At 47.3% G+C, this 24,043-nt stretch overlaps 2 protein-coding genes across 2 annotated transcripts; both read right to left on the reverse strand.

Annotated features, from left to right (window-relative positions):
* Positions 1–1,709: 1,709 nt before the first annotated feature.
* LOC114789722 (tubulin alpha-1C chain-like) lies at positions 1,710–5,987 on the reverse strand. Its single transcript, XM_028979035.1, has 4 exons — positions 5,837–5,987; positions 3,045–3,267; positions 2,770–2,918; positions 1,710–2,687 (listed from the first exon to the last, which is right to left on the reverse strand). The coding sequence occupies exons 1-4, from the start codon at positions 5,855–5,857 to the stop codon at positions 1,710–1,712; spliced, it is 1,371 nt and encodes a 456-aa protein (XP_028834868.1). The 5' UTR covers positions 5,858–5,987.
* A 4,200-nt stretch (positions 5,988–10,187) lies between these two features.
* LOC114789721 (tubulin alpha chain-like) lies at positions 10,188–14,421 on the reverse strand. Its single transcript, XM_028979033.1, has 4 exons — positions 14,401–14,421; positions 11,537–11,759; positions 11,244–11,392; positions 10,188–11,162 (listed from the first exon to the last, which is right to left on the reverse strand). The coding sequence occupies exons 1-4, from the start codon at positions 14,419–14,421 to the stop codon at positions 10,188–10,190; spliced, it is 1,368 nt and encodes a 455-aa protein (XP_028834866.1).
* Positions 14,422–24,043: the final 9,622 nt, after the last annotated feature.

Below are 24,043 nucleotides of genomic sequence, written 5' to 3' on the forward strand. Positions count from 1 at the left end.
CTTTCAGGCTTTTAGATAAAACTCTTCAGCAATACATAAATAAAGAAGATAGGCTGCCTTTTAGAGACTAAACCAGAAACCAGTTTCTGTTTGCATTGTAGTCAGTTCTGTGAAGTTCTCACATTTACAAAACACAGCTTCTGACACTACTGCTTTGCTGCAGAATTCATCCTTTTGTGGACAGACAGGGAGTGGTAAGGAAAAGGCAGCACTTATAATGAAACGCATTATAAAATACTTTAAACATCAAGATGTATTGAACTAAAAACAACACAAAACTCGTCATTTTCTTTGGGGATATTCCTCTCCATCTTCCTCTCCAACACTGTCAGTGCCCACTTCTTCATAATCATTCTACAGGCCTTCTCTGGCCTCTGAGAACTCTCCCTCCTCCAATGGGTCCTCACCCATGGGTTTAGGATACGCTCATTACAAATACAGGGTCTGTATTGTTATTTTTCATCACTACCTCCCAGAGTCGGGAGTGGGTAATTTGCGCGTCTGCTGCCTTCCTTGGATGTGGTAGCTGTTTCTCAGGCTCCTTCTCTGGAATCGAACCCTGATTCCCCGTTATCGTCGGTCACCATGGTAGGTGCCGAATGTACCATCGAAAGTTGATAGGGCAGACACGGAGGGCACGTGATCGACCGGAGGTTATCTAGAGTCACCAAAGCAGCCCTGGGACACGAGGCACCCCGGATGGGTTTTGGATATGATAAATGCACGCATCCCCGCCAAGGGTCAGTGCTCGTTTGCATGTATTAGCTCTTGAATTGCCACAGTTATCCAAGTATGGGTGGAGCGGTCAAAGGAACCATAACTGATTTAATGAGCCATCCGCAATTTCACTGTACCCATCATGTCCACTTACACATGCATAGCTTAATCTTTGAGACAAGCATATGCTAATGGAAGGATCAACCAGGTAGCCACTCGCTCCGATGGAGCGAGTGCGAGGGGGATGCCCCCTTCGGCTTCCGTTCCACGCAGCCTCCGATCTTACTCGTCCAAGGGCCTTCGCCTAATGCACGTGGCGAAAGCACTCAGCTCGAGCAGTCGAGCCAGCTGTGTTCGACGACCAAACGTCTGTGATTCACTTTGAGTGGTTCGTGCAGAACACAGCCTCTCCATGGAGAGGAAAAGTGTCATCAGCCTGGTGGCAGCTGCCGCAGAGCGTGGAGGCGTGGCCCGCATGCGGCCTCTGACTGGTTCAGAGCTGCACTCCACACCCCCTCCACTCCACACCCAGAGCCATACTCCACCCCCACCCCCCCTCTTCACTCCTCGCCTTGTTCATGTCACCCTCAGGCCTGCTTGTGGACACTGATAAGCAGACAGCTAATCCAATCTCAGGCAGAAGTTGCTGAGGTAGTCAAACAACTAAAAAACAGCAACGTCTTTGGGTTCTGCCGGAGAAGCTGGTGGACGAGGGCTGCCTTTTTGAAACTAAACCAGTTCCTGTTTGCATTGTAGACAGTTCTGTGAAGTTATACACATTTACACATTTACAAACACAGCTACTGACACTACTGCTTTGCTGCACAGCTCATCAATATGTGGACAAGAAGGCGGCGGTAAGGAAAAGGAAGCACTTTATAATAAAAGACAAAAGCACATTTTTCAACATTTATTAAATTAAAAAGTCACTCAATAAAAAACAACTCTTGTACTGTCAATTTCTTTGGGAACTAAGTCTTGAAGAAAGCCTTTCAATATTCCTCTCCTTCTTCATCTTCCTCTGCAAAACTGTCAGCGCCCACTTCTTCATAATCCTTCTCCAGGGCAGCCATGTCTTCTCTGGCCTCAGAGAACTCTCCCTCCTCCATACCCTCTCCCACATACCAGTGGACAAAGGCTCTCTTGGCATACATCAGGTCAAACTTGTGGTCCAGTCGAGCCCAGGCTTCAGCAATGGCTGTGGTGTTGCTCAGCATGCACACTGCTCTCTGCACCTTGGCCAGGTCTCCACCAGGCACCACAGTAGGAGGCTGGTAGTTGATGCCCACCTTGAAGCCAGTGGGACACCAATCCACAAACTGAATTGTGCGCTTTCTTTTGATGTTGTCAATGGCAGAGTTTACATCTTTGGGCACCACGTCGCCACGGTACAGCAGGCAGCAGGCCATGTACTTACCGTGTCTTGGGTCACACTTTACCATCTGATTAGCTGGTTCAAAGCAAGCATTGGTGATGTCAGCTACTGACAGCTGCTCATGGTAGGCCTTCTCAGCAGAAATAACAGGGGCGTAAGTGGCCAGGGGGAAGTGTATGCGGGGGTACGGCACCAGGTTGGTTTGAAACTCAGTCAGGTCCACATTCAGGGCACCATCAAAGCGCAGGGAGGCAGTGATGGAGGACACAATCTGGCCAATGAGACGGTTGAGGTTGGTGTATGTGGGACGCTCAATGTCTAGGTTTCTGCGACAGATGTCGTAGATAGCTTCATTATCGACCATGAAGGCACAGTCTGAGTGCTCCAGAGTGGTGTGGGTGGTCAGGATGGAGTTGTAAGGCTCAACCACAGCAGTAGACACCTGAGGAGCTGGGTAGACCGCAAACTCCAGTTTGGACTTCTTTCCATAGTCAACAGAGAGACGCTCCATTAACAAGGAGGTGAAACCAGAGCCAGTTCCTCCACCAAAACTGTGGAAGATCAGGAATCCCTGGAGCCCAGTACACTGGTCAGCCTAAGAAAAAAAACAAGAAGGAAAACGATATAAAAAAAACTTCAACCTAATGAAATGTGGAAAATTTAATAATAATACATACCAGCTTGCGGAGACGGTCACAAACCACATCAATGATTTCTTTTCCGATCGTATAGTGGCCACGAGCATAATTGTTGGCAGCGTCCTCTTTCCCAGATATGAGCTGCTCTGGGTGGAAAAGTTCCTTGTAGGTACCTGTGCGAACCTCATCTAAAGGGGAGGGGCCAAAATAAAATTATATTAACAAAAGCAATTAAATAAAAAGAAACAGATTTTAAAAATTTTAAAAATTTAAATCAGCAGAGTGATAGAAATTATATGTGAAGATCAACTTACCAATGACTGTTGGCTCCAGGTCCACAAAGACAGCACGTGGGACGTGTTTACCAGCACCAGTCTCGCTAAAGAAGGTGTTGAAGGAGTCGTCTACATCTCCAATGGTCTTTTCACTGGGCATCAGACCATCAGGCTGGATTCCATGTTCCAGGCAGTACAGCTCCCAGCATGCATTGCCCATCTGAACGCCGGCTTGGCCGACATGTATTGAAATACATTCACGCTGAAAGCCAATGTAAAACAATGAATATGCAATAAATAAAAAAATATCAGGAAGGTCAGTAATCAATTATTCATCTGATTATAATATGCAAACGTTTTTTACAAGTCCCAAAAGTCCCATTAAACAAGCGCTACTCCCACTAGCAGTACAAAACAGGTTTACCATTTCAATCTTATGCTCTGGGATACAGAATTCTAATACAAAAGCCTTGAAAAAAATGCACACATAATATCACCAAAGAAAGCAATCCCTAAAAGCCGAGCAAGAGAGATACGTACCATTTTTGTCGATTCTTCGTTTTAAACCACTGTGAATGGTTTATATAGATTCTGTTTTTTAGTTCTTTTTTTATATATATTGGGAGTGGCGCAACGCTATTGGCGGGAAACCTTTAAAGTTTCACAAAATATTTTTTTTTCAACTACTAACAAATTTTCATGACCTTCCCTAAATTTTCATGACCTTCCCGCATTTTGTGCAAACTGCTTCACTCAACAAAGAACAAAGTATTTAATAAGAAGATTTCATTCTAGGAGCAATGAGCAATGTTTATACTTGTCACAAGGTGAGTTTTGTGACGCATTTACAGACATCCTAGGGGCTGGGGAAGAGGATCGGGGGCGTTTGGTCTGTGAGGGAGAGACTGGCGGGGAATGGTGATGTGGCGGAAGCAGTGGACACGCTGCAGCGCATCGGGAAGTGAAGTCGGGATCTGTGGGGATTACCGGGGCAGAAGAGAATTGGAAGTCGATGGGTTTCAGGATTGTCCGGGAACGCGGGCTGGACGGGAGGATGTCTTGGGCGGTAGGAAGGTAGGGGAACATAGATTTCGTCGGAGTCAAAAGGATCAAGCAGTGCTCTTGTCGGGAGCAGGTGAAGGTCATTGTTCGTGGTTCAATGTCTCTAGGTCGTAATGAAGGGAGCGAGCGCCTTGAATGAGGAATCTCATCTAGCTTCCTTTTCCTCTTCCGGGTCGTGGTCTTCCTGGCTGGTCTGGCGCTCTCTGCCAGGCTGGGTGCGTGTTGGCCATGACATACCTGATCATCCTAACAATAGTGTTAACATCAGAATCAGAGTTATATGTTAATTTGGTAACTGCTCTCTTTCCTGTGATTTGTAACCACTGACTGGTGCTTTCCGTGTTCTCTCCACGGTCCTTCTGTGTCTTGAATACAAATTAGCAGGATTGTTGGAGGAGTGAGAGGGTGGGTGGGAAAAGGCGGCCACACCGACAGGTCTGTAAGCTTCTAGTAACTGTAATCCAAAAATGACCCATGTTGTGTCATGTTTTCATGTATTTAAGTATTCATTCTTGTAACTCCAGATACAGTATTTTTAGCAGCTCAGTTCTATTAGAAATGAAGGATTCTGGGACATTAAGAAGAACCAGTCAGAGTGGATTTCTTACCCCCATATTTTACCACAAGTAGACTCTTTATCTCAATTCCACTGTCATTCGTTGCTTTCATAAAAAAATGTATTGCTGTATTCCTAATGCAAAAATTACAAAATGTATTTGAATACATGTAGACTTATTTTGTACTTTAATAAAATTGTTTTTGAAATGATGCAACTGCATCATTGTGCATATGTGTCGTTTATTTGGTCCCTAATGAAACGTCAAAATTACTGTGACTGAGTATTATAAAAAAAACACCAGGCAGTGCTTTTTATGTTGCTCTAGATTGCTGTGATTAATGGTGTAAATGTGTTTCACAAAAGCAGGTCATGCCTTACATAATTCATCAGTAACAGTAATAAATGGTGTTTTACTCTACACCCGTTACATATGCACGTGGGGAGTGTTGGGCAGTGTACATTTTGCGTGTATTCCAAGTTGTGGGTGTTGCTGTAAGGCATTGTGGGTATACAGAAATAAAGAGATAGAAGCAGAAAGCACACTAAGAGTCCGCGTGTTTTTCATCAACATAACATTTGGAGACGAGGATGGAGTTGTTTCTACCTCCCCCACCTCCTTCTCTGGCTTTGCCCGGCGAACCGCTACCCTTGAACTGCTGGTTTGAATCCTTTTCAACTTATTTCACGGCCATTGGCCTTGCGGATTCTCCAGACAAGCATTTGCGAGCCTACACAACGTACGAGGACGGCATCGCAAAATTTGCCGTCCCACAGAGCATTATCTTGCGCTGACTCACAAGCGGGCGAGTTGGTTCATCACTACATAGCGGACCTGCGGGGGCTGGCGTGTTTCTGTAAGTTTGGAACAATGGAAGATGAGTTAATTTGGGATCAATTGGCAGAGCATACGAACAATCCCAGAATCCGTGAAGAGTTAATTATGTCCTGTGGAACTAGCTTTTCAGATGGAGTCAGCAGCCGAATTAGTGTCTCGCCTGGCACCGGTGCCCCCTCTTCAGCCTGCAGTGCCCACATTTATTGTCCAGCTGCCTGCTCTTACACACGACACACCTGACCACGACCTCCCTGTAAATTATGCTGCTCGTCCACTCGCTACCCGTGCGGAAACTGCGGATTCTCTATGCATAATACTAGGGCGCGTAACAGCCCAGATAATAGCCAAATCTACTCACAATGCGGGAAACATAACCATTTTGCCCGTGTTTGCCATTCAGCCGCAGCCCTCAGAGGCCATATTCTCCAGCCACCTACTACTATTCACTCTGTTACTGCAGCGTTTTCAAAACGTGGATGTGCGGCTAGATAGTGTTCCACTGCCACTGCTGCTGGATACAGGGGCTTCACGCTCCTTGCTGAACCTGTCAAGCAGTTTTATTCCTATCATACCCTCCACCCTGACTGTGAGCTCCCTAGTGGATATGGAAATTCTAAAATAGACATAGTCTTTTACTTTTCACTTCTCTCGTCATGGGGCTATCCTAATGGGTTTGGACTTGTTCAGCAGTCTGGGCTTTTGTCACATGAACACGGAAACGAGCTAACATGACTCTCAGTCGCTCAGTCATTGATTGACATGCTCCTCTCTCCTTGTCATGTCGTAAGACTGTTCCTTTCCTGATCAAATCCTTTTCTCCTTAAGTCTTTCCTCTCGTCCTGTCCCATCCCCTATTGTACCCTATTGTGAGCATGAATCGGCGAACGCGGCGCAGGGTCTTCTCCCCCCAGCGGCTCCTGAACCCAGTCTGGAGCTCGCGGAGAGCTGGAACAGGACCAAGGGGAGCAGCGAGGCACCCCTAGCCACTTTGTCTCACCCTACTCGCTGGCCATCACAAACAACTATCACTCCTCCAGACAATCAGGGGGAACCCATGCAGCTTGGACAGACAGCCCTCACCCAGGAAGAGAAACAGCGACATTTCCGGGAGGGTTTGTGTGCATACTGCGCTTCCCCCTCACACACCCGCTTAAATTGCCCTATTCGTCCGGGAAACGGGGCGCCCAGCTGATCAGAACGGCACGATCAGCTGATCCATTGCCATTGCCACTGTCTTCTGCCACAGCCCTACCCGTCTGCCACCTCGAATCCAGAACCAACCCGTCCTGTTTTAGATAACCCCTTCCTGTTACCACGACCTAGCCGCCGTCCAAAGCTGCCCAGCTGCCACCCCATCGGCCAGGCGACATGGCCATTGACCTGCTACCGGGAACCACTCCACCTAGAGGAAATCTCTACTCTCTCTCAACGGCAGAGCAATTGGCCAAAGAGCAGTTTGTGGCTGAGGCGCTTCAGGAAGACTGCCTTTATCACCCTCACTGGCCACTTTGAGTCCTTGGTCATCCCCTTTGGACTGTGCAATGCACCCGCCGTCTTTCAGTAGTTCATTAACGACGCTCTCCAGGACATGCTGGGACGGTGGGTGTATGCCTACCTGGATTACGTTCTCATTTACTCGCCCACCCTGGAATCCCACTTCCAACATGTGAGAGCAGTCCTGAAGAGATTGCTCACCCACCGACTGTACTGTTGGAAAAATGTGCCTTCCACCAGCGCTCCACCACGTTCCTGGGTTTTACCATCTCACCCCAGGGTGTGGCCATGGAACCCAAGAAGCTGGAAGCAGTGGCATCGTGGCCCCTACCCACGACGCTGAAACAGCTGCAACGGTTTCTTGGGTTTGCGAATTTCTATTGTCGTTTCATCTGTGGCTACAGTACAGTTGCAGCACCCCTTACTGCTCTCACCAAGCCTTCGACACGCCCCTTTCACCTAACCACTGAGGCCATTTATGCTTTCAAGTCCCTGTGCTTTCGTTTCACCACCGCTCCTATTCTTCAACATCCAGATCTTTCATTTCCGTTTGTGGTGGAAGTGGACATGTCAGAGGTGGGTGCTGGTGCTGTTCTCTCTCCACGCAGTCCGGACTGGAAGTTCACTCTTACGCAGCGGTGTTACGGGGTGGGGGACATTTACATTTACATTTACGGCATTTGGCAGACGCCCTTATCCAGAGCGACTTACAACGTGCATCAGTTACCATCGATGAAGCGATCAATTCCGGTTCACGAGGACCCCAACTATGAATACATCTATTTTATTCACTCTGTTGTAGATTCTGTACACAAAGTTCGACAACAAGAAAATTACAATTTAATCTAAATATTCTTTAAAGTGGAAGGTTTTGAGCTGTCGTTTGAAGGTGCTCAGTGACTGAGCTGTTCTGACCTCGAGGGGAAGTTCATTCCACCACCGAGGGGCCAAGACGGAGAAGAGTCTAGATGAATGTTTTCCTTTTACCTTCAGAGATGGAGGGACCAAGCGAGCAGTACTGGAGGCTCGGAGTAAACGAGGTGCGAGGTGTAATAACGGCTGTGAGGTAGGATGGTGCTACTCCTTGTTTGGCTTTGTAGGCCAGCATCAGTATTTTGAACCCGATGTGTGCAGCTACTGGGAGCCAGTGGAGGGAGTGTAGCAGAGGGGTGGTGTCGGAGAATTTGGGAAGGGACCGTGAGCTGCTGGAAGTCAGGTGGGCACTCAAGGAGTGGCGACACTGGCTGCAAAGCTGTGACACCCCCTTTCGGGTCTTGACCGATCACCAAAACCAAACAACTCAATCCCCGTCAGGCGAGGTGGGCTCTGTTCTTCGAACAATTCAACTTCCAGCTTTCCTACTGTCCCGTGTTCAGAAATCAAAAGGCTGACGCACTGTCCCGACAGCACGCTCCAGATTCACAATCGTCCGACCCCGAGCCCATTCTTCCAACTCACCACATCCTAGGTCCTCTTTGGTAGTCCCTGGAGACTAAGGTCCGGGCTGCACAGGTATCCGACCCTGGCCCAGCTAATACCCCACCAGGGTGACTGTACGTCCCCAACACCTGCCGGTCTGATGTGCTGCACTGGACCCTCTCCTTCATTCGCCGGGTGTTCTGGAGGCCTTCGTTATGGCGGGATGTACAGGCCTACGTTGACGCCTGCAACGTCTGTGCCCGGGCCAAGACTCCCAACACTCCAGCTGTTGGTCCCCTGCATCCTCTTCCCATTCCTCGTTGTCCTTGGACCCACCTCGCCTTGGACTTCATCACCGGTCTCCCAGAAACCAATGGAATGACCACCATCCTGACCATAGTGGATCGCTTCTTCAAGGCAGTCCACTTGGTCGCCCTGCCCGGTCTACCGTCCTCTGCCACAACTGCTGACCTTGTGCTTCAACACGTCGTCCGCCTCCATGGGTTCCCCCAGGAAATTGTCTCCGATCGGGGACCCCAGTTTGGTTCCAAAGGGAACCTCATTGGTTCCACCTACAGTCTCTCCTCTGGCCACCACCCTGAGACCAACGACTAGATGGAGAGAACCAACCAACAGCTGGGACGATATCTGCGGTGCTTTGCGTCAGAACATCAACGCACCTGGCCCGGTTTTCTCCTTTGGGTGGAGCTGGCCCATAACCTGCAGGTCTCCTCTGCCACCGGCCATAGTCCCTTTGAAATCTGTTATGGTTTTCAACCCGCCATCTTTGTTGCTTAACTTTTCCCAGTGCCAACATGGTTCTGAGTGCCACATTGCTTTTGCCTACCGGTCTTTGACTCTGGCTGAGTAGAAGTATTCAGTTGGGGAGCGGGAGGCACTGGCCTGCGTCTGGGCATGTGAGCGGTGGCATATATACTTGTATGGCCGACATTTCACCCTCCGCACAGACCATCAGGCCCTTACGACTCTACTCGCATCTTCAGGGATGGGGCACAGGCCACTCTGGCTCCACCGCTGGTCGGAGAGGCTCCTCCAATATAATTTCACTCTGCTGTTTACCCCCGGCCATTTCCAGGGCCATTCCAGACACGGATACACGGATTTACTGGTCGATCTACATCCCAATCCTCACCTATGGTAATGAGCTTTGGGTAATGGCCGAAAGAACGAGATCGCGGATACAAGTGGCCGAAATGAGTTTCCTCCGTAGGGTGGCCAGGCGCACCCTTAGAGATAGGGTGAGGAGCTCGGACATTCAAGATGCTGTTCCTCAACTTTGAAAGGAGCCAGTTGAGGTGGTTCAGGCATCTAGTCAGGATGGCTCCTGGACATTTCCAGGAGAGGTGTTTCAGGCAAATTATATCTCCAGTCTGGTCTGGGAACGCCTTGGGGTCTTGCCAGAGCAGCTGGTGGAGTTGGCTGGGGAGAGGGCTGTCTGGGATTTCCTACTTGGCATGCTACCCTCGTGAACCAGACCCGAATAAGCAGAGGAAGACGAGGACAAGGGCTGCCTTTTAGAGACTAAACCAGAAACCTGTTTGCATTGTATACAGTTCTATGAAATTCTCACATTTACAAAACACAGCTGCTGACACTACTGCTTTGCTGCAGAGTTCATCATTATGTTGACAGAAAGGCGGCGGTAAGAAAAAGGCAGCACTTTATAATGAAAGACAAAAGCACATTTTTAATCATTAAGATATATTGAATTAAAAAGAAGTCACACAACACAAAACAACTTTTGAACACAAACTGTCGATTTCTTTGGGAACTAAGTCTTGAAGAAAGCCTTTCAAAATTCCTCTCCTTCATCTTCCTCTACAATACTGTCAGCTCCCACTTCTTCATAATCCTTCTCCAGGGCAGCCATGTCTTCTCTGGCCTCAGAGAACTCTCCCTCCTCCATACCCTCTCCCACATACCAGTGGACAAAGGCTCTCTTGGCATACATCAGGTCAAACTTGTGGTCCAGTCGAGCCCAGGCTTCAGCAATGGCTGTGGTGTTGCTCAGCATGCACATTGCTCTCTGCACCTTGGCCAGGTCTCCACCAGGCACCACAGTAGGAGGCTGGTAGTTGATGCCCACCTTGAAGCCAGTGGGACACCAATCCACAAACTGAATTGTGCGCTTTCTTTTGATGTTGTCAATGGCAGAGTTTACATCTTTGGGCACCACGTCGCCACGGTACAGCAAGCAGCAGGCCATGTACTTACCGTGTCTTGGGTCACACTTTACCATCTGATTGGCTGGCTCAAAGCAAGCATTGGTAATGTCAGCTACAGACAGCTGTTCATGGTAGGCCTTCTCAGCAGAGATAACAGGGGCGTAAGTGGCCAGGGGGAAGTGGATGCGGGGATACGGCACCAGGTTAGTTTGAAACTCAGTCAGGTCCACATTCAGGGCACCATCAAAGCGCAGGGAGGCGGTGATGGAGGACACAATCTGGCCGATGAGACGGTTGAGGTTGGTGTATGTGGGACGCTCAATGTCTAGGTTTCTTCGACAGATGTCATAGATAGCTTCATTGTCGACCATGAAGGCACAGTCTGAGTGCTCCAGAGTGGTGTGGGTGGTCAGGATGGAGTTGTAAGGCTCAACCACAGCAGTAGACACCTGAGGAGCTGGGTAGACCGCAAACTCCAGTTTGGACTTCTTTCCATAGTCAACAGAGAGACGCTCCATTAACAAGGAAGTGAAACCAGAGCCAGTTCCTCCACCAAAACTGTGGAAGATCAGGAATCCCTGGAGCCCAGTACACTGGTCAGCCTAAGAAAAAAAAGGAAAGAAAAACTATATAAAAAACACTTCAAACTAATGAAATGTGGAAAAATGTGTTATAATACATACCAGCTTGCGGACACGGTCAAGAACCATATCAACGATTTCTTTTCCGACCGTGTAGTGGCCACGAGCATAATTGTTTGCAGCGTCCTCTTTCCCAGTTATGAGCTGCTCTGGGTGGAAAAGTTTCCTGTAGGTACCTGTGCGAACCTCATCTGAAGGGGAGGGGCCAAAATAAAATTATATTAACAAAAGCATTTAAATAAAAAGAAACCGATTTAAAAAAGTTTAAAACAGCAGAGTGGGGGGGGGGGGGGGTCCAACTTTTTGGTAGAAAGTATATGTGAAGTACAGCTTACCAATGACTGTTGGCTCCAGGTCCACAAAGACAGCACGTGGGACGTGTTTACCAGCACCAGTCTCGCTAAAGAAGGTGTTGAAGGATTCGTCTACATCTCCAATGGTCTTATCACTGGGCATCAGACCATCATGCTGGATTCCATGCTCCAGACAGTATAGCTCCCAGCATGCATTGCCCATCTGAACGCCGGCTTGGCCGACATGTATTGAAATACATTCACGCTGAAAGCCAATGTAAAACAATTAATATACAATAAATGAAAACATATCAGGAGGGTCAGTAATCAATTATACATGTGATTGTAATATGCAAACTTTTTACAGGTTCCAAAAGTCCCATTAAACAAGCGCTACTCCCACTAGCAGTACAAAACAGGTTTACCAGTTCAATCTTATGCTCTGGGATACAGAATTCTAATGCAAAACCCTTGAAAAAAAAGATCACCAAAGAAAGCAGTCCCTAAAAGCCGAGCAAGAGAGACACGTACCATTTTTGTCGATTCTTTGTTTCTCACAGCGAAGTGGTTTGCGATGGACTCTTCGGCTTATATAGATACTGTTTTTTAGTTCTTTTTTTTATATTGGGAGTGGGCAACGCTATTGGCGGGAAACCATTACAGTTTCACAAAAGAATTTTTTTTCAATTACTAAGAAATTTTCATGATTTTCCCTGAATTTTGTGCTAATGTGGGGGGGATCTCGGAAAACGTTCAACTAAAGTTGACAACCATTAAAAGTTGAACTGAAACATCAGTGTTTCCTCTGAGTTCAAGCTCGCCCAAGTAAAATGGCCACCACCAGGTCCGGGCACAGACCAGCTGTAGTTTAAAAAAAAGTGACATGACTGAGCTCTGGAATATAAAAGCATCACACGCAGAACCACGTGACGTGCTCACTAACGTACATCTAGTAAAGATACTGTTCTAGTTGTAAACGTAGAAAAATACGAGACATACGTACTTCATGTTATACACGTGTCAGATTTCAATGACCATTTATTCCAAAACTTTTCAGGACTTGGAAAATTCTCTTCAAATTCCATGTATTTTCCAGGTTATAATAACCGTAAGAATCCTATACTTAGCATGTGACACACGGATAGCGCGAGTAGTAGCAATAAATCGCACATGAAGGGCCTAGTAAAAGTTGGTAGAAATTGAAGGCATAGTGGGACAACACTGGGCGCGGCACCCCACACCAGCTTAAATTAACTTCTCGCTGGCCTTCTTAAGACGTTATCAGGTGCAAAATATAAAGGCACTACTCCCAGTAGTAGTACAAAACAGGTTTACCAGTTCAATCTCATGCTCTGGGATACAGAATACACAACCCCTGAATAAAAGGCACACATATTATCACCAAAAAAAGCAATCCCTAAAAGCAGAGCGAGAGAGACTTCGAGAAAGTGGGAAACTTCGGCCATTTTAAATGAGTCATCTTACCTATTGAAATACTCTACCGAGGCATTTTGCGCAAGCACAAAACAACAAATAGCACCAGAATACCTGAAAAACCGTTTATATATTTGTAATATAATTTACATATTTATGCAAACTGCTTCACTCAACAAAGAACAAATAATTTAATAAGAAGATTTCATTCATTCAGATCTAGGATGTCTTAGAGCAATGAGCAATTATACATTGCTCATTGCTCTAAGACATCCTAGATCTGAATGACATCAGAATCAGAGTTATATGTTATATGTTAATTTGGTAACTGCTCTCTTTCCTGCTGTGAAGCTTCTAGTAACTGTAATCCAAAAATGACCCATATTGTGTCATGTTCTCAAGTATTAAAGTATTCATTCTCGTAATTCCAGACAAAGTATGTTTAGCAGCTCAGTTCTATTGGAAATGAAGGATTGTGGGACATTAAGAAGCACCAGTCAGAGTGGATTTCTTACCCCCTTATTTTACCACAAATAGACTCTTTAACTCAATTCCACTGTCATTCATTGTCATAAATATATTGCTGTATTCCTAATGCAAATGAAAAAATTTACAAAAATGTATTTGAATACATGTTCTATACTTTTTTATTTAATGTGAATAAAATTGTTTTTGAAGTTGTGCATATATGTTGTTTATTTGGTCCCTAATGAAACGTCAAAATGACTGTGACTGAGTATTATAAAGAACACCAGGCAGTGTTTTTTATGTTGTTCTAAATTGCTGTGATTAATGGTGTGGATTAATGTAAATATGTTTCATTCATCAACAGCAAACATAACATTTGGATGGAGTTTTTTTCTACCTCCTCCACCTCCTTTTCTGGCTTTGCCCGGCGAACCACTGCTGCCCTGGGACTGCTGGTTTGAATCCTTTTCGACTTATTTCACGGCCATTGGCCTTGCGGATTCTCCAGACCAGCGTTTGCGAGCCTTGCTGCTCCATAACCTGGGCACAGAAGGACAGCGGATCTTAAGGACCCTGGGAGCCGACACAACGTACGTGGATGGCATCGCAAAATTGGCCGCTCATTTTGCCGTCCCACAGAGCGTTATTTTGCGCCGACTTGCAACCGGGCGCTACATAGCGGGGGCTGGCGTGTTTCTGTAAGTTTGGAACAATGGAAGACGAGTTAATTCGGGATCAATTGGCAGAGCATACGAATAATCCCAGAATCCGCAAAAAGTTAATTATGTCCTGTGGAACTAGCTTTTCAGATGGAGTCAGCAGCCGAATTAGCGTCTCGCCTGGTACCGGTGCCCCCTCTTCAGCCTGCAGTGCCCACGTTTACTGTCCAGTCGCCTGCTCTCCCAGACGACACGACCTCCACCCGCCGCCGTGCAGAAACTGCAGTTCCTCCACGCATAATACTAGGGCGTGGCCAAATCTGCTCACAATGCGGGAAACGTAACCATTTTGCCCGTGTTTGCCATTCAGCCGCATCCGGCCGCCCTCAGAGGCCATCTTCTCCAGCGCCACCTACTACTATTCACTCTGTTACTGCAGCATCTTCTCCATTCAAAACATGTATAGGGAGTGCAGAATTATCAGGCAAGTGGTATTTTTGAGGAATAATTTTATTATTGAACAACAACCATGTTCTCATTGAACCCAAAAAACTCATTAATATCAAAGCTGAATGTTTTTGGAAGTAGTTTTTAGTTTGTTTTTATTTTTAGCTATTTTAGGGTGATATCTGTGTGTGCATGTGACTGTTATTGTGCATAATTATTAGTCAACTTAACAAAAAACAAATATATACCCATTTCAGTTATTTATTTTTACCAGTGAAACCAATATAACATCTCCACATTCACAAATATACATTTCTGACATTCAAAAACAAAACAAAAACAAATCAGCGACCAATATAGCCACCTTTCTTTGCAAGGACACTCAAAAGCCTGCCATCCATGGATTCTGTCAGTGTTTTGATCTGTTCACCATCAACATTGCGTGCAGCAGCAACCACAGCCTCCCAGACACTGTTCAGAGAGGTGTACTGTTTTCCCTCCTTGTAAATCTCACATTTGATGATGGACCACAGGTTCTCAATGGGGTTCAGATCAGGTGAAAAAGGAGGCCATGTCATTAGTTTTTCTTCTTTTATACCCTTTCTTGCCAGCCACGCTGTGGAGTTCTTGGACGCGTGTGATGGAGCATTGTCCTGCATGAAAATCATGTTTTTCTTGAAGGATGCAGACTTCTTCCTGTACCACTGCTTGAAGAAGGTGTCTTCCAGAAACTGGCAGTAGGACTGGGAGTTGAGCTTGACTCCATCCTCAACCCGAAAAGGCACCACAAGCTCATCTTTGATGATACCAGCCCAAACCAGTACTCCATCTCCACCTTGCTGGCCTCTGAGTCGGACTGGAGCTCTCTGCCCTTTACCAATCCAGCCATGGGCCCATCAAGACTCACTCTCATTTCATCAGTCCATAAAACCTTAGAAAAATCAGTCTTGAGATATTTCTTGGCCCAGTCTTGACGTTTCAGCTTGTGTGTCTTGTTCAGTGGTGGTCGTCTTTCAGCCTTTCTTACCTTGGCCATGTCTCTGAGTATTGCACACCTTGTGCTTTTGGGCACTCCAGTGATGTTGCAGCTCTGAAATATGGCTAAACTGGTGGCAAGTGGCATCTTGGCAGCTGCACGCTTGACTTTTCTCAGTTCATGGGCAGTTATTTTGCGCCTTGGTTTTTCATTTACAGCATTTATCAGACACCCTTATCCAGACCGACTTACAATCAGTAGTTACAGGGACAGTCCCACCCACACGCAGTTTTTCCACACGCTTCTTGCGACCCTGTTGACTATTTTGAATGAAACGCTTGATTGTTTGATGATCACGCTTCAGAAGCTTTGCCATTTTAAGAGTGCTGCATCCCTCTGCAAGAAATCTATTTTTTACTTTTCTGAGCCTGTCAAGTCCTTCTTTTGACCCATTTTGCCAAAGGAAAGGAAGTTGCCTAATAATTATGCACACCTGATATAGGGGTTGAGGTCATTAGACCACACCCCTTCTCATTACAGAGATGCACATCACCTAATATGCTTATTTGGTAGTAGGCTTTCGAGCTTATACAGCTTGGAGTAAGACAACATGCATGAAGAGGATGATGTGGACAAAATACTCATTTGCCTAATAATTCTGCACTCCCTGTATGTGCGGCTGGATGGTGTTCCACTGCCACTGCTGCTGGATACAGGGGCTTCACGCTCCTTGCTGAACCTGTCAACCCACCACCCTGACTGACTTTTCACGTCTCTCGTCATGGGGATAACCAAATGGATTTTTCCCCCAAAACAACAAACCAAAACAACAAACAAACAAAACAAACAGCGTCCATTGGAAGGACCCGCTCAAGGCAGAATCCAGCTAGACAGCTCTACCTAACCAGAGTTCACCAGAAAACCCACATAAACAGAAAAAAACTCAAACGCCAAGGTCCACAGCCTACACTATCCTACCTACGCGATAGGAAATCCCGGACAAGCCCCCAAAATTTGTTACGTCCCCTGTCTAGGGTCAGGGACATAACAAATGGGACATATGGAGTATCAACTCCAAAACGACGCAACAACACTTAAGGCTAATACTTTATTACAACAAGGACATTTAAACAACAAAACACACACAAAAGAGGTCAGGGCAGTCACAATCCTTCACTTCACCAACAAAATTCTTCTCTCACACCAACATTCTATCTTCACCAACAACGTCCTCTTTTCTTCCTCACACCACCTTCTCATTTTCACCAACACCTCCTCTGTTCACCAACATTCCCCTCTTCACCAACATCCCTCCTCTTGTCCCAAAGCAGCCGCCATTTTGAATCCTTTTCCCTATTACAGCCCACCAATCATGGCAGGAAGTGAGAGGAGTCCAATCATGGCCTGATGAGGAGCCACCCTGCAACATTACAGAGACAGAAAGAGAGAGAGACACACACAAACACAACAGAAAACACCCAGTCTGCCACGGGACGTCACAGTCCCCAACACCTGGCGGTCCGATGTGCTGCACTGGGGTCATTCCTCTGTACTCTCAGGCCATCCAGGACGTCCACGGACCCTCTTCTTCATTCGCCGGGTGTTCTGGAGGCCTTCGTTATGGCGGGATGTACAGGCCTACGTTGACGCCTGCGACGTCTGTGCCCGGGCCAAGACTCCCAACACTCCAGCTGTTGGTCCCCTGCATCCTCTTCCCATTCCTTGTTGTCCCTGGACCCACCTCGCCTTGGACTTCATCACCGGTCTCCCAGAAGCCAATGGAATGACCACCATCCTGGCCATAGTGGATCGCTTTTTCAAGACGGTCCACTTGGTCGCCCTGCCCGGTCTACTGTCCTCTGCCACATTGTCTCCGATCGGGGACCCCAGTTTGTCTCAGCTGTGTGGAAGGCGTTCTGCCACCTCATTGGTTCCACCTACAGTCTCTCCTCTGGCTACCACCCTCTGACCAACGGCCAGATGGAGAGAACCAACCAACAGCTGGGACGATACCTGCGGTGCTTTGCGTCAGACCATCAACGCACCTGGCCCGGTTTTCTCCTTTGGGCGGAGCTGGCCCATAACCTGCAGGTCAACCTGTGCAGTGGCCAGTCGGGCCATGGCAGCAAGTTCAGCTGGATATCTGTGGGCCAGTCCAGGGCGTCCCATATCATCATGCTTTCTAGTGGTTGCCTATGACCTGTACTCAAAATGGCCCGAGATCTCCTCTACAGGCTCGGTCATGTCTCAGGCGGCCATGGAGTTCCTCAACTGTCTGTTCTCAAGGTGGGGCCTTCTCAACACCATTACAACAAACAATGGGCCTCAGTTCACCTCAATGGACTTTCAGACATTCCTCCTGGACAGAGGGATTCAACACATATGCACTGCTTGCTACCACCCAGAGGATTATTTAACCAGACTTTGAAGAATGGTGTTCGAGCTTACCTGGCCAATGGCTAGGCCTTTTCCTCAGCCCTGCAGTGCACCCTGCTTCATTATAGATCATCTCTTCATTCTACCACTGGCATCTCCCCAGCTCTCCTCATGCTGGGTAGGGAGCTGCAGCTTTTGTTAGACCGGCTGTGGCCACAGCCTGCTCCGCTTACTGCAGTGGCCCTGCGTCACAGGGTTAAGACTTCTCAGCGCCGGATGAAGCAGTCTTTTGATCGCTGGCAGAAGGTGACACCTTCCTCTCTGGCAGTCCATGTTTGGGTCAGGGTTCGTCGGCCTCACTGGGACAACAAGCTTCTTTCCTTATTGTCTGAGCCAGTGCAGATTACGGGGCGGCTGGGCTTGGTCATTTTTCTGCCTGGTTGAATGTATGAAGTGGCATGCGACCTGGCTAAAGAAGGTGTCACGCTCCCCCCCGTAGACCCTTATTCTATGACTAGTGACTTGGACCTGCCCAGTGATAGAAGGGGACCATCCAGTGGAGGCTGGAGGCCGGAAGAGTGTAGTTTCACCACGCCCTGTCCATATCCGCTGTAGACCGGCTTACCTCAAGGACTATGTGACTGAATAGCATACCACGTGGTTAGGGCATTGCCTGTCATGTGGCAGAATAACCCACATGGCTATGCTGGCATTCCGGGTAGTCAACCCCGGTCGCCTAGTTATATTGTGTAGTTGGTGTTCCTCCTGGGGGTGGATTTACATATGCACATGGGGAGTGTATGGCAGTGTACTTTTTTAGTGTGTTCTGCTTATTTGAGAAATAAGCAGAAAGCGTGTTGAGAGTCTGCGTGTTTATTCATCAACAGCAAAGGTAACAATCACTTCTTCACTCCTCACCTTGTTCACGTCAGCCCCTTTCTTTGTCAGCTGTTTTCCATTGGAAGCCTTCCGGCTTTTCGAGTCTTTTCTCTCCTTCTATTTTTCTCCTGGATCAGGTGATGTCTCTGGAATTTAGTTTAGGCTGTGGTGCCTTTTTCTATCTTTTCTCCTGTCTTTCATTTTGGTTTTCTCTGTAACATTGGTACCTTTTTACGCTACCAGGGTAGCGTAGGTCGCAGGTTGATGATTGACTTTGTAGTCGTATCATCTGACCTGCGGCCATATGCTTTGGGCACTCGAGTGAAGAGAGCAGCAGAGGTGTCAACTGGTCACCACCTGGTGGTGAGTTGGATCAGATGCCACGGAGATCTGGCAGACCCAAACATATAGTGAGAGTCTGCTGGGAAAGCCTGGCAGAAGAAACACTTTTTTTTTCCCAAAAAAATTTTATATGCAGTGGACAGTTCATCATAGATTCATATAATGGTGTCATATCAAAGTCAAAGTAAACTTTATTGTCATCTCTTCTATATATTGTACAGATATACATAGAGACGGGAAGACGTGGCTCCAGTTTAAACAGTACAACATAAAAATAAACAACAAAAAACAGATGTGGCACATGGAATACAATATATAAATAAATAGGACACAAAATATACAAAATATACTAAAAATTAAGTGTTAAAAAGTGACCAGTGATATATACATGTTTACCGACTGTGCAAATAAATAACTGTAATAATAGTACAGTTTGAAAATCTCAACATTTTTCTTAGTCATGTTTCAGTGCAACGTCAGCATGCATATCAGCATGTGCATAACTGCAGCAATGAGGTGTAAAGTGCAGAGGTGCAACAGAGTTAGTCCACAGTGCGAGTGTGTGTGGGGGGAAGTATGAGCGCAGGTAGTGTGTTCAAGAGCCTGATGGCTTGTGGGAAGAAGCTATCACGCATCCTGGAGGATCAAGACGTGATGCTGCGGTAGCATCTGCCGGATGGGAGGAGTGTAAAAAGTCCATGTGATGGATGTGAGGGGTCAAGCACGATGCAGGAGGCTCTTCTGATGCAGCGCTTATAGAAGATGTCCTGCAGCGGCAGAAGAGACGCTCTGATGATGTTACAAGCTGCTTTGATGATCCTTTGAAGCTGCCTGATATCGGAAACAGCACTGTTACCGAACCAGGCGGAAATGCAGCTGGTCAGGACACTCTCTATGGTGCCCCTGTAAAACGTAATGATGGTGGGAGGGGGCAGGTTGGCTCACTTCAGCCGTCTCAGAAAGTGAAGACGCTGCTGGCCCTTTTTGGTAATGGAGGTGGTGTAGGTGGTCCAGGTGAGATCGTCTGAGGTGTGGAACTTGGTGCCTTTTACAGTCTCAACCATGGAACCGTGGATGCTGAGTGGTGTGTGGGTGGAGCGAGTTCTCCTGAAGTCGACGATCCTTTCCTTTGTTTTGTCCACATTCAGCAACAGGTTGTGCTCACTGCACCAGGCAGCAAGCTGCTGTACCTCATCTCTGTAAGCCGACTCATCGTTGTTACTGATGAGCCCCACCATGGTCGTGTCGTCGGCAAATTTGATGATGTGGTTTGAGCTGTGCAGGGCGGTGCAGTCGTGAGTCAAGAGTGTGAACAAAAGTGGACTGAGAACGCAGCTCTGAGGAGCTCCGGTACTCAGCTTCATGGTGCTGGAAACATTCTCGCCGATTCGGATGGACTGAGGTCTCTCTGTTAGGAAATCCAGTATCCATTTACAGAGGGAGTTACTCAGTCCCAGCTCGCTCAGTTTCACACACAGTCTCCGGGGGATGATGGTGTTGAATGCTGAACTAAAGTCTATGAACAGCAATCTAACATAAGAGTCTTTATTGTCCAAGTGTGAGAGGGAAAGGTGAAGTGCAGTGGATATCGCGTCCTCAGTTGACCTGTTTGTGCGATAAGCAAACTGCAGAGGGTCTAGTGAGTGAGGGAGGTTGCTTTTCACCTGTGCCATGACAAGTCTCTCAAGGCACTTCATGGTGATGGGGGTCAGAGTGATGGGCCGGTAGTCATTCAGGCAGGAAACTGAAGATTTCTTCAGCACTGGGATGATGGTGGTGGACTTGAAGCACGCTGGGATGATCATCTGGCTCAGTGAAGTGTTGAAGATGTCTGTGAACCCCTCGGCTAGCTGATCAGCGCAGTCTCTCAGCACACGACCTGGAATGTTGTCTGGACCTGCAGCTTTTCATGGGTTGACATTGGCGAGGGTTCTCCTCACATCGGCTGCAGGCAGAGTGATGGTCTGGTCGGTGATGGGAGGCATGGCTTTCGTCGTGTGCATGTTGTTCAGTGTATCAAACCGTGCGTAGAACTTGTTCAGCTCCTCGGGGAGTGTCGCATCCCGCTTACAGCTGACTGGTGCTGGCTTGTACTGAGTGACAGCCTGGATGCCCTGCCATAAACAGCGAGAGTCTTTTGTGTCGTTAAAATGATTCTGTATCTTTTTTGCGTGCGCTCGTTTTGCTTGACGGATAGAGCGAGAGCGGTTAGCCCTCGCTGTTCTGAGGGCAGCTTTACTTCCGGACCGGAAAGCAGCATCTCTCTCTCTCAGCAGAGCACACACCTGTGCTGTGAACCAGGGCTTCTCGTTGGCTCTGGTGGTGATGTTCTTCAAGACTGTAACATCCTCTATGCACTAGGAGATGTAACAAGTCACAGATTCTGCAAACTCGTCCAGGTTAACGCAGCCGTTGTACGTTGCCGCCTCTCTAAAAATATTCCAGTCCGTGCACTCAAAACAGTCCTGGAGTGCTGAGACGGCTCCACTGGGCCAGACTCTGATGGTCTTCCTGGCAGGTCTTGTGCGTTTCAGCAGTGTTGAGTATGCGGGCAGCAGCAGCACTGTAGCGTGGTCTGAGGAGCCGATGTGTGGGCGCACTGTTGCTTTGTAGGCACCACGCACCTTGGTGTAGACTTTATCCAGGCAGTTCTCCCCTCTGGTAGCCAAGTCCACATGTTGATGGAATTTGGGGAGAACTGACTTCAAGTTCGCGTGGTTAAAATCGCCAGCAATGATGAGAAATCCGTCCGGGTGCGTGGTCTGGAGCTTGCTGATAGCCTCGTATAGTTCGGCTAGTGCCATGTTAGCATTAGCGCTAGACGGCAGGTGCGCAGCTACAATTAGCACCATGGGGAATTCTCTCGGCAGGTAAAACGGGCGGCACTTTATGACGAGAAACCTGTGGTGAGCAGTGGCGACTCACTTCAGCAGAGTTCGTGCACCAGAGTTGGTTAATGTAAACGCACAAACCGCCTCCGCGGCTCTTACCGGACAAAAAGGCTTCTCTGTCGGCCCGATAGCATGATAGCCCGCTTAGCTGGATAGCCGAGTCTGCAATGTCCATGTTCAGCCACGTTTCCATAAAGATAAAAACGCAGCAGTTTTTTATCTCACTATCCCACAGATAGTCCATTTTATTGTCCAGTGAGCGAACGTTGGAGAGCAGGACAGATGGAAGTGCCGGTTGGGCCGGGTTAGCTTTTAGCCTCACGCTCAACCCAGCACGCTTGCCCCGCTTCTGTTTCCGGAAACAACGCTTTCGCCTCGGCCAGCTGTGCCTCGTTGCCTCGGCCGGGCTCCGTAGCATCTCCGGCAGCAGATTTGGCGGAGGAATTGTGCATTTTCTTCCGATTTCGAGCAAAGTGTGTCTGTTGTAATTGATACGCATCGTATTTGATCACAAACAAAACGAAAAAAACGGACAAGAATCAGTATAAAAACACTGAATTCACTGGAGCGCTTTAGCCGCTGCTTACTCGTGGCGCCGCCTAGTCTACCACTAGGTGGCGCACCTTCTCAGATGCATGGGCTTCTCAGATGCATGGGCTGCCTCCACCATCTTGGCCATATGGACAGCCCCAATGGACAATTCATATAATTAAAACATTAAAAACTGCTAAATTCAGGAATCTTATTTAAACATGGAAAAAGCTTGTACAATGTAGCAATTGAACTTTTGTTTACTAATGCGGATCATGTAAAATGTGAAAGGGCAATTCATGCCTCCAGACAGCTTAACAAGGTAACAGTAAGGCAACTTGGCAAACAATTTTTAAAAATGTGAAATAATTATTTAAAACCAGAAGGGGTTCTGAGTTTGGAGTGATATGCCAGGAAACAGTCTTTTCCTTTGGCAATGCACAGAAACACATTGCATTTGATGAATTTCACATAGGTTTTGCCATTACATCCACCTCTCCGGCACCGTGATGCATGGGCTGCCTCCACCATCTTGGGCATATGGAAAGCCCCATATTTTTTCAGGCTGTCACTGGGCTGTGGCTCCACACTTAGCCTCCTCTTAGGGGGAGTGTACTCATCATTAGTGCTGACATCACTGACCACCTCATCAAACTCTTGACCTCGTCCCCACTGGGCTTGGGCAATAAGATCCAAGAGGACTGCCTCATTGTCCTGCAATCTCTGATGGCTTTCTGACAACCTTCTCAGATGCACCTCTTCCTTTTTTTTTCAAATGTGTTATTGGACATCTTTGACTTGCACTGTTTTGGGATTCTGTTTTTCGTGATGGTCCCTGTTCCCTGGAGTCCACTAGCTTTCAGTGCATCTAGCAGTTTGACAGAAGTGAAAAATCTGTCAAAGTATAGGTGTGTTCCTCGTCGAAGAGTCTATGCCATCCAAATGACAGCATTCCCTCCGATTCCCAGGTGATGGTCAGTGAACGTGTTATTGCCCTTATTAACCTCAAAGTCCAGCACCAGACCACTTGGACTGGCAAGCACAAAGGCTTGCACAATCCTTTCAACCTTACTCATCCCCTGGCTTTCTGTTTTGTGAACAATGGTCATAATGAGAGTTAGTAAGTCCTGCTGTCCTCTCCAGAGGACACTGAATACAAGTTGTGTTTTCGAAGGGTTAAATTCACTTCACATGTATGAAATCTTATTAAAATTAAGTTAAGACTATCACAATAAAGAAGTAATTAGATTTTTGACAGCACAGACATATTTTCTATGAAATAATTAGCACTTACCTCTCCTGGTGCCGTAAAATGTGACATATGCAATGCCATTGAATTAGGTTAGTCAAATGCCATTTAAAATAAAATGACCAAAATCATGTCCTCTACAGAGGACAAAAATTATGTGTCGGGATTCAGGAGGCTATGGGGCATGGCTGGTCTGTGGGTCTCCAGAAGACACAAACTGGTACTGGACGGCCAAGTGGGGTGCAGCAGTGGCAGTCGCCGAGGCAAAATCTCGGGCGTGGGAGGAGTTCGGTGAGG

Source organism: Denticeps clupeoides, chromosome 5 (assembly GCF_900700375.1).
Source record: "Denticeps clupeoides chromosome 5, fDenClu1.1, whole genome shotgun sequence".
Taxonomy (NCBI): Eukaryota; Metazoa; Chordata; class Actinopteri; order Clupeiformes; family Denticipitidae; genus Denticeps; species Denticeps clupeoides.

Coding starts and splice junctions, on each gene's coding strand:
- LOC114789722 (XM_028979035.1), bottom strand. CDS start 5,857: ATGGCAAACACGGGCAAAATG. Junction 3,268..5,836: donor TGGCAAACACGGGCAAAATG/GTTATGTTTCCC, acceptor ATTGGCTTTCAG/CGTGAATGTATTTCAATACA. Junction 2,919..3,044: donor CCTGGAGCCAACAGTCATTG/GTAAGTTGATCT, acceptor CCTCCCCTTTAG/ATGAGGTTCGCACAGGTACC.
- LOC114789721 (XM_028979033.1), bottom strand. CDS start 14,421: ATGGCAAACACGGGCAAAATG. Junction 11,760..14,400: donor TGGCAAACACGGGCAAAATG/GTTACGTTTCCC, acceptor ATTGGCTTTCAG/CGTGAATGTATTTCAATACA. Junction 11,163..11,243: donor TTGACCGTGTCCGCAAGCTG/GTATGTATTATA, acceptor TTTTTTTCTTAG/GCTGACCAGTGTACTGGGCT.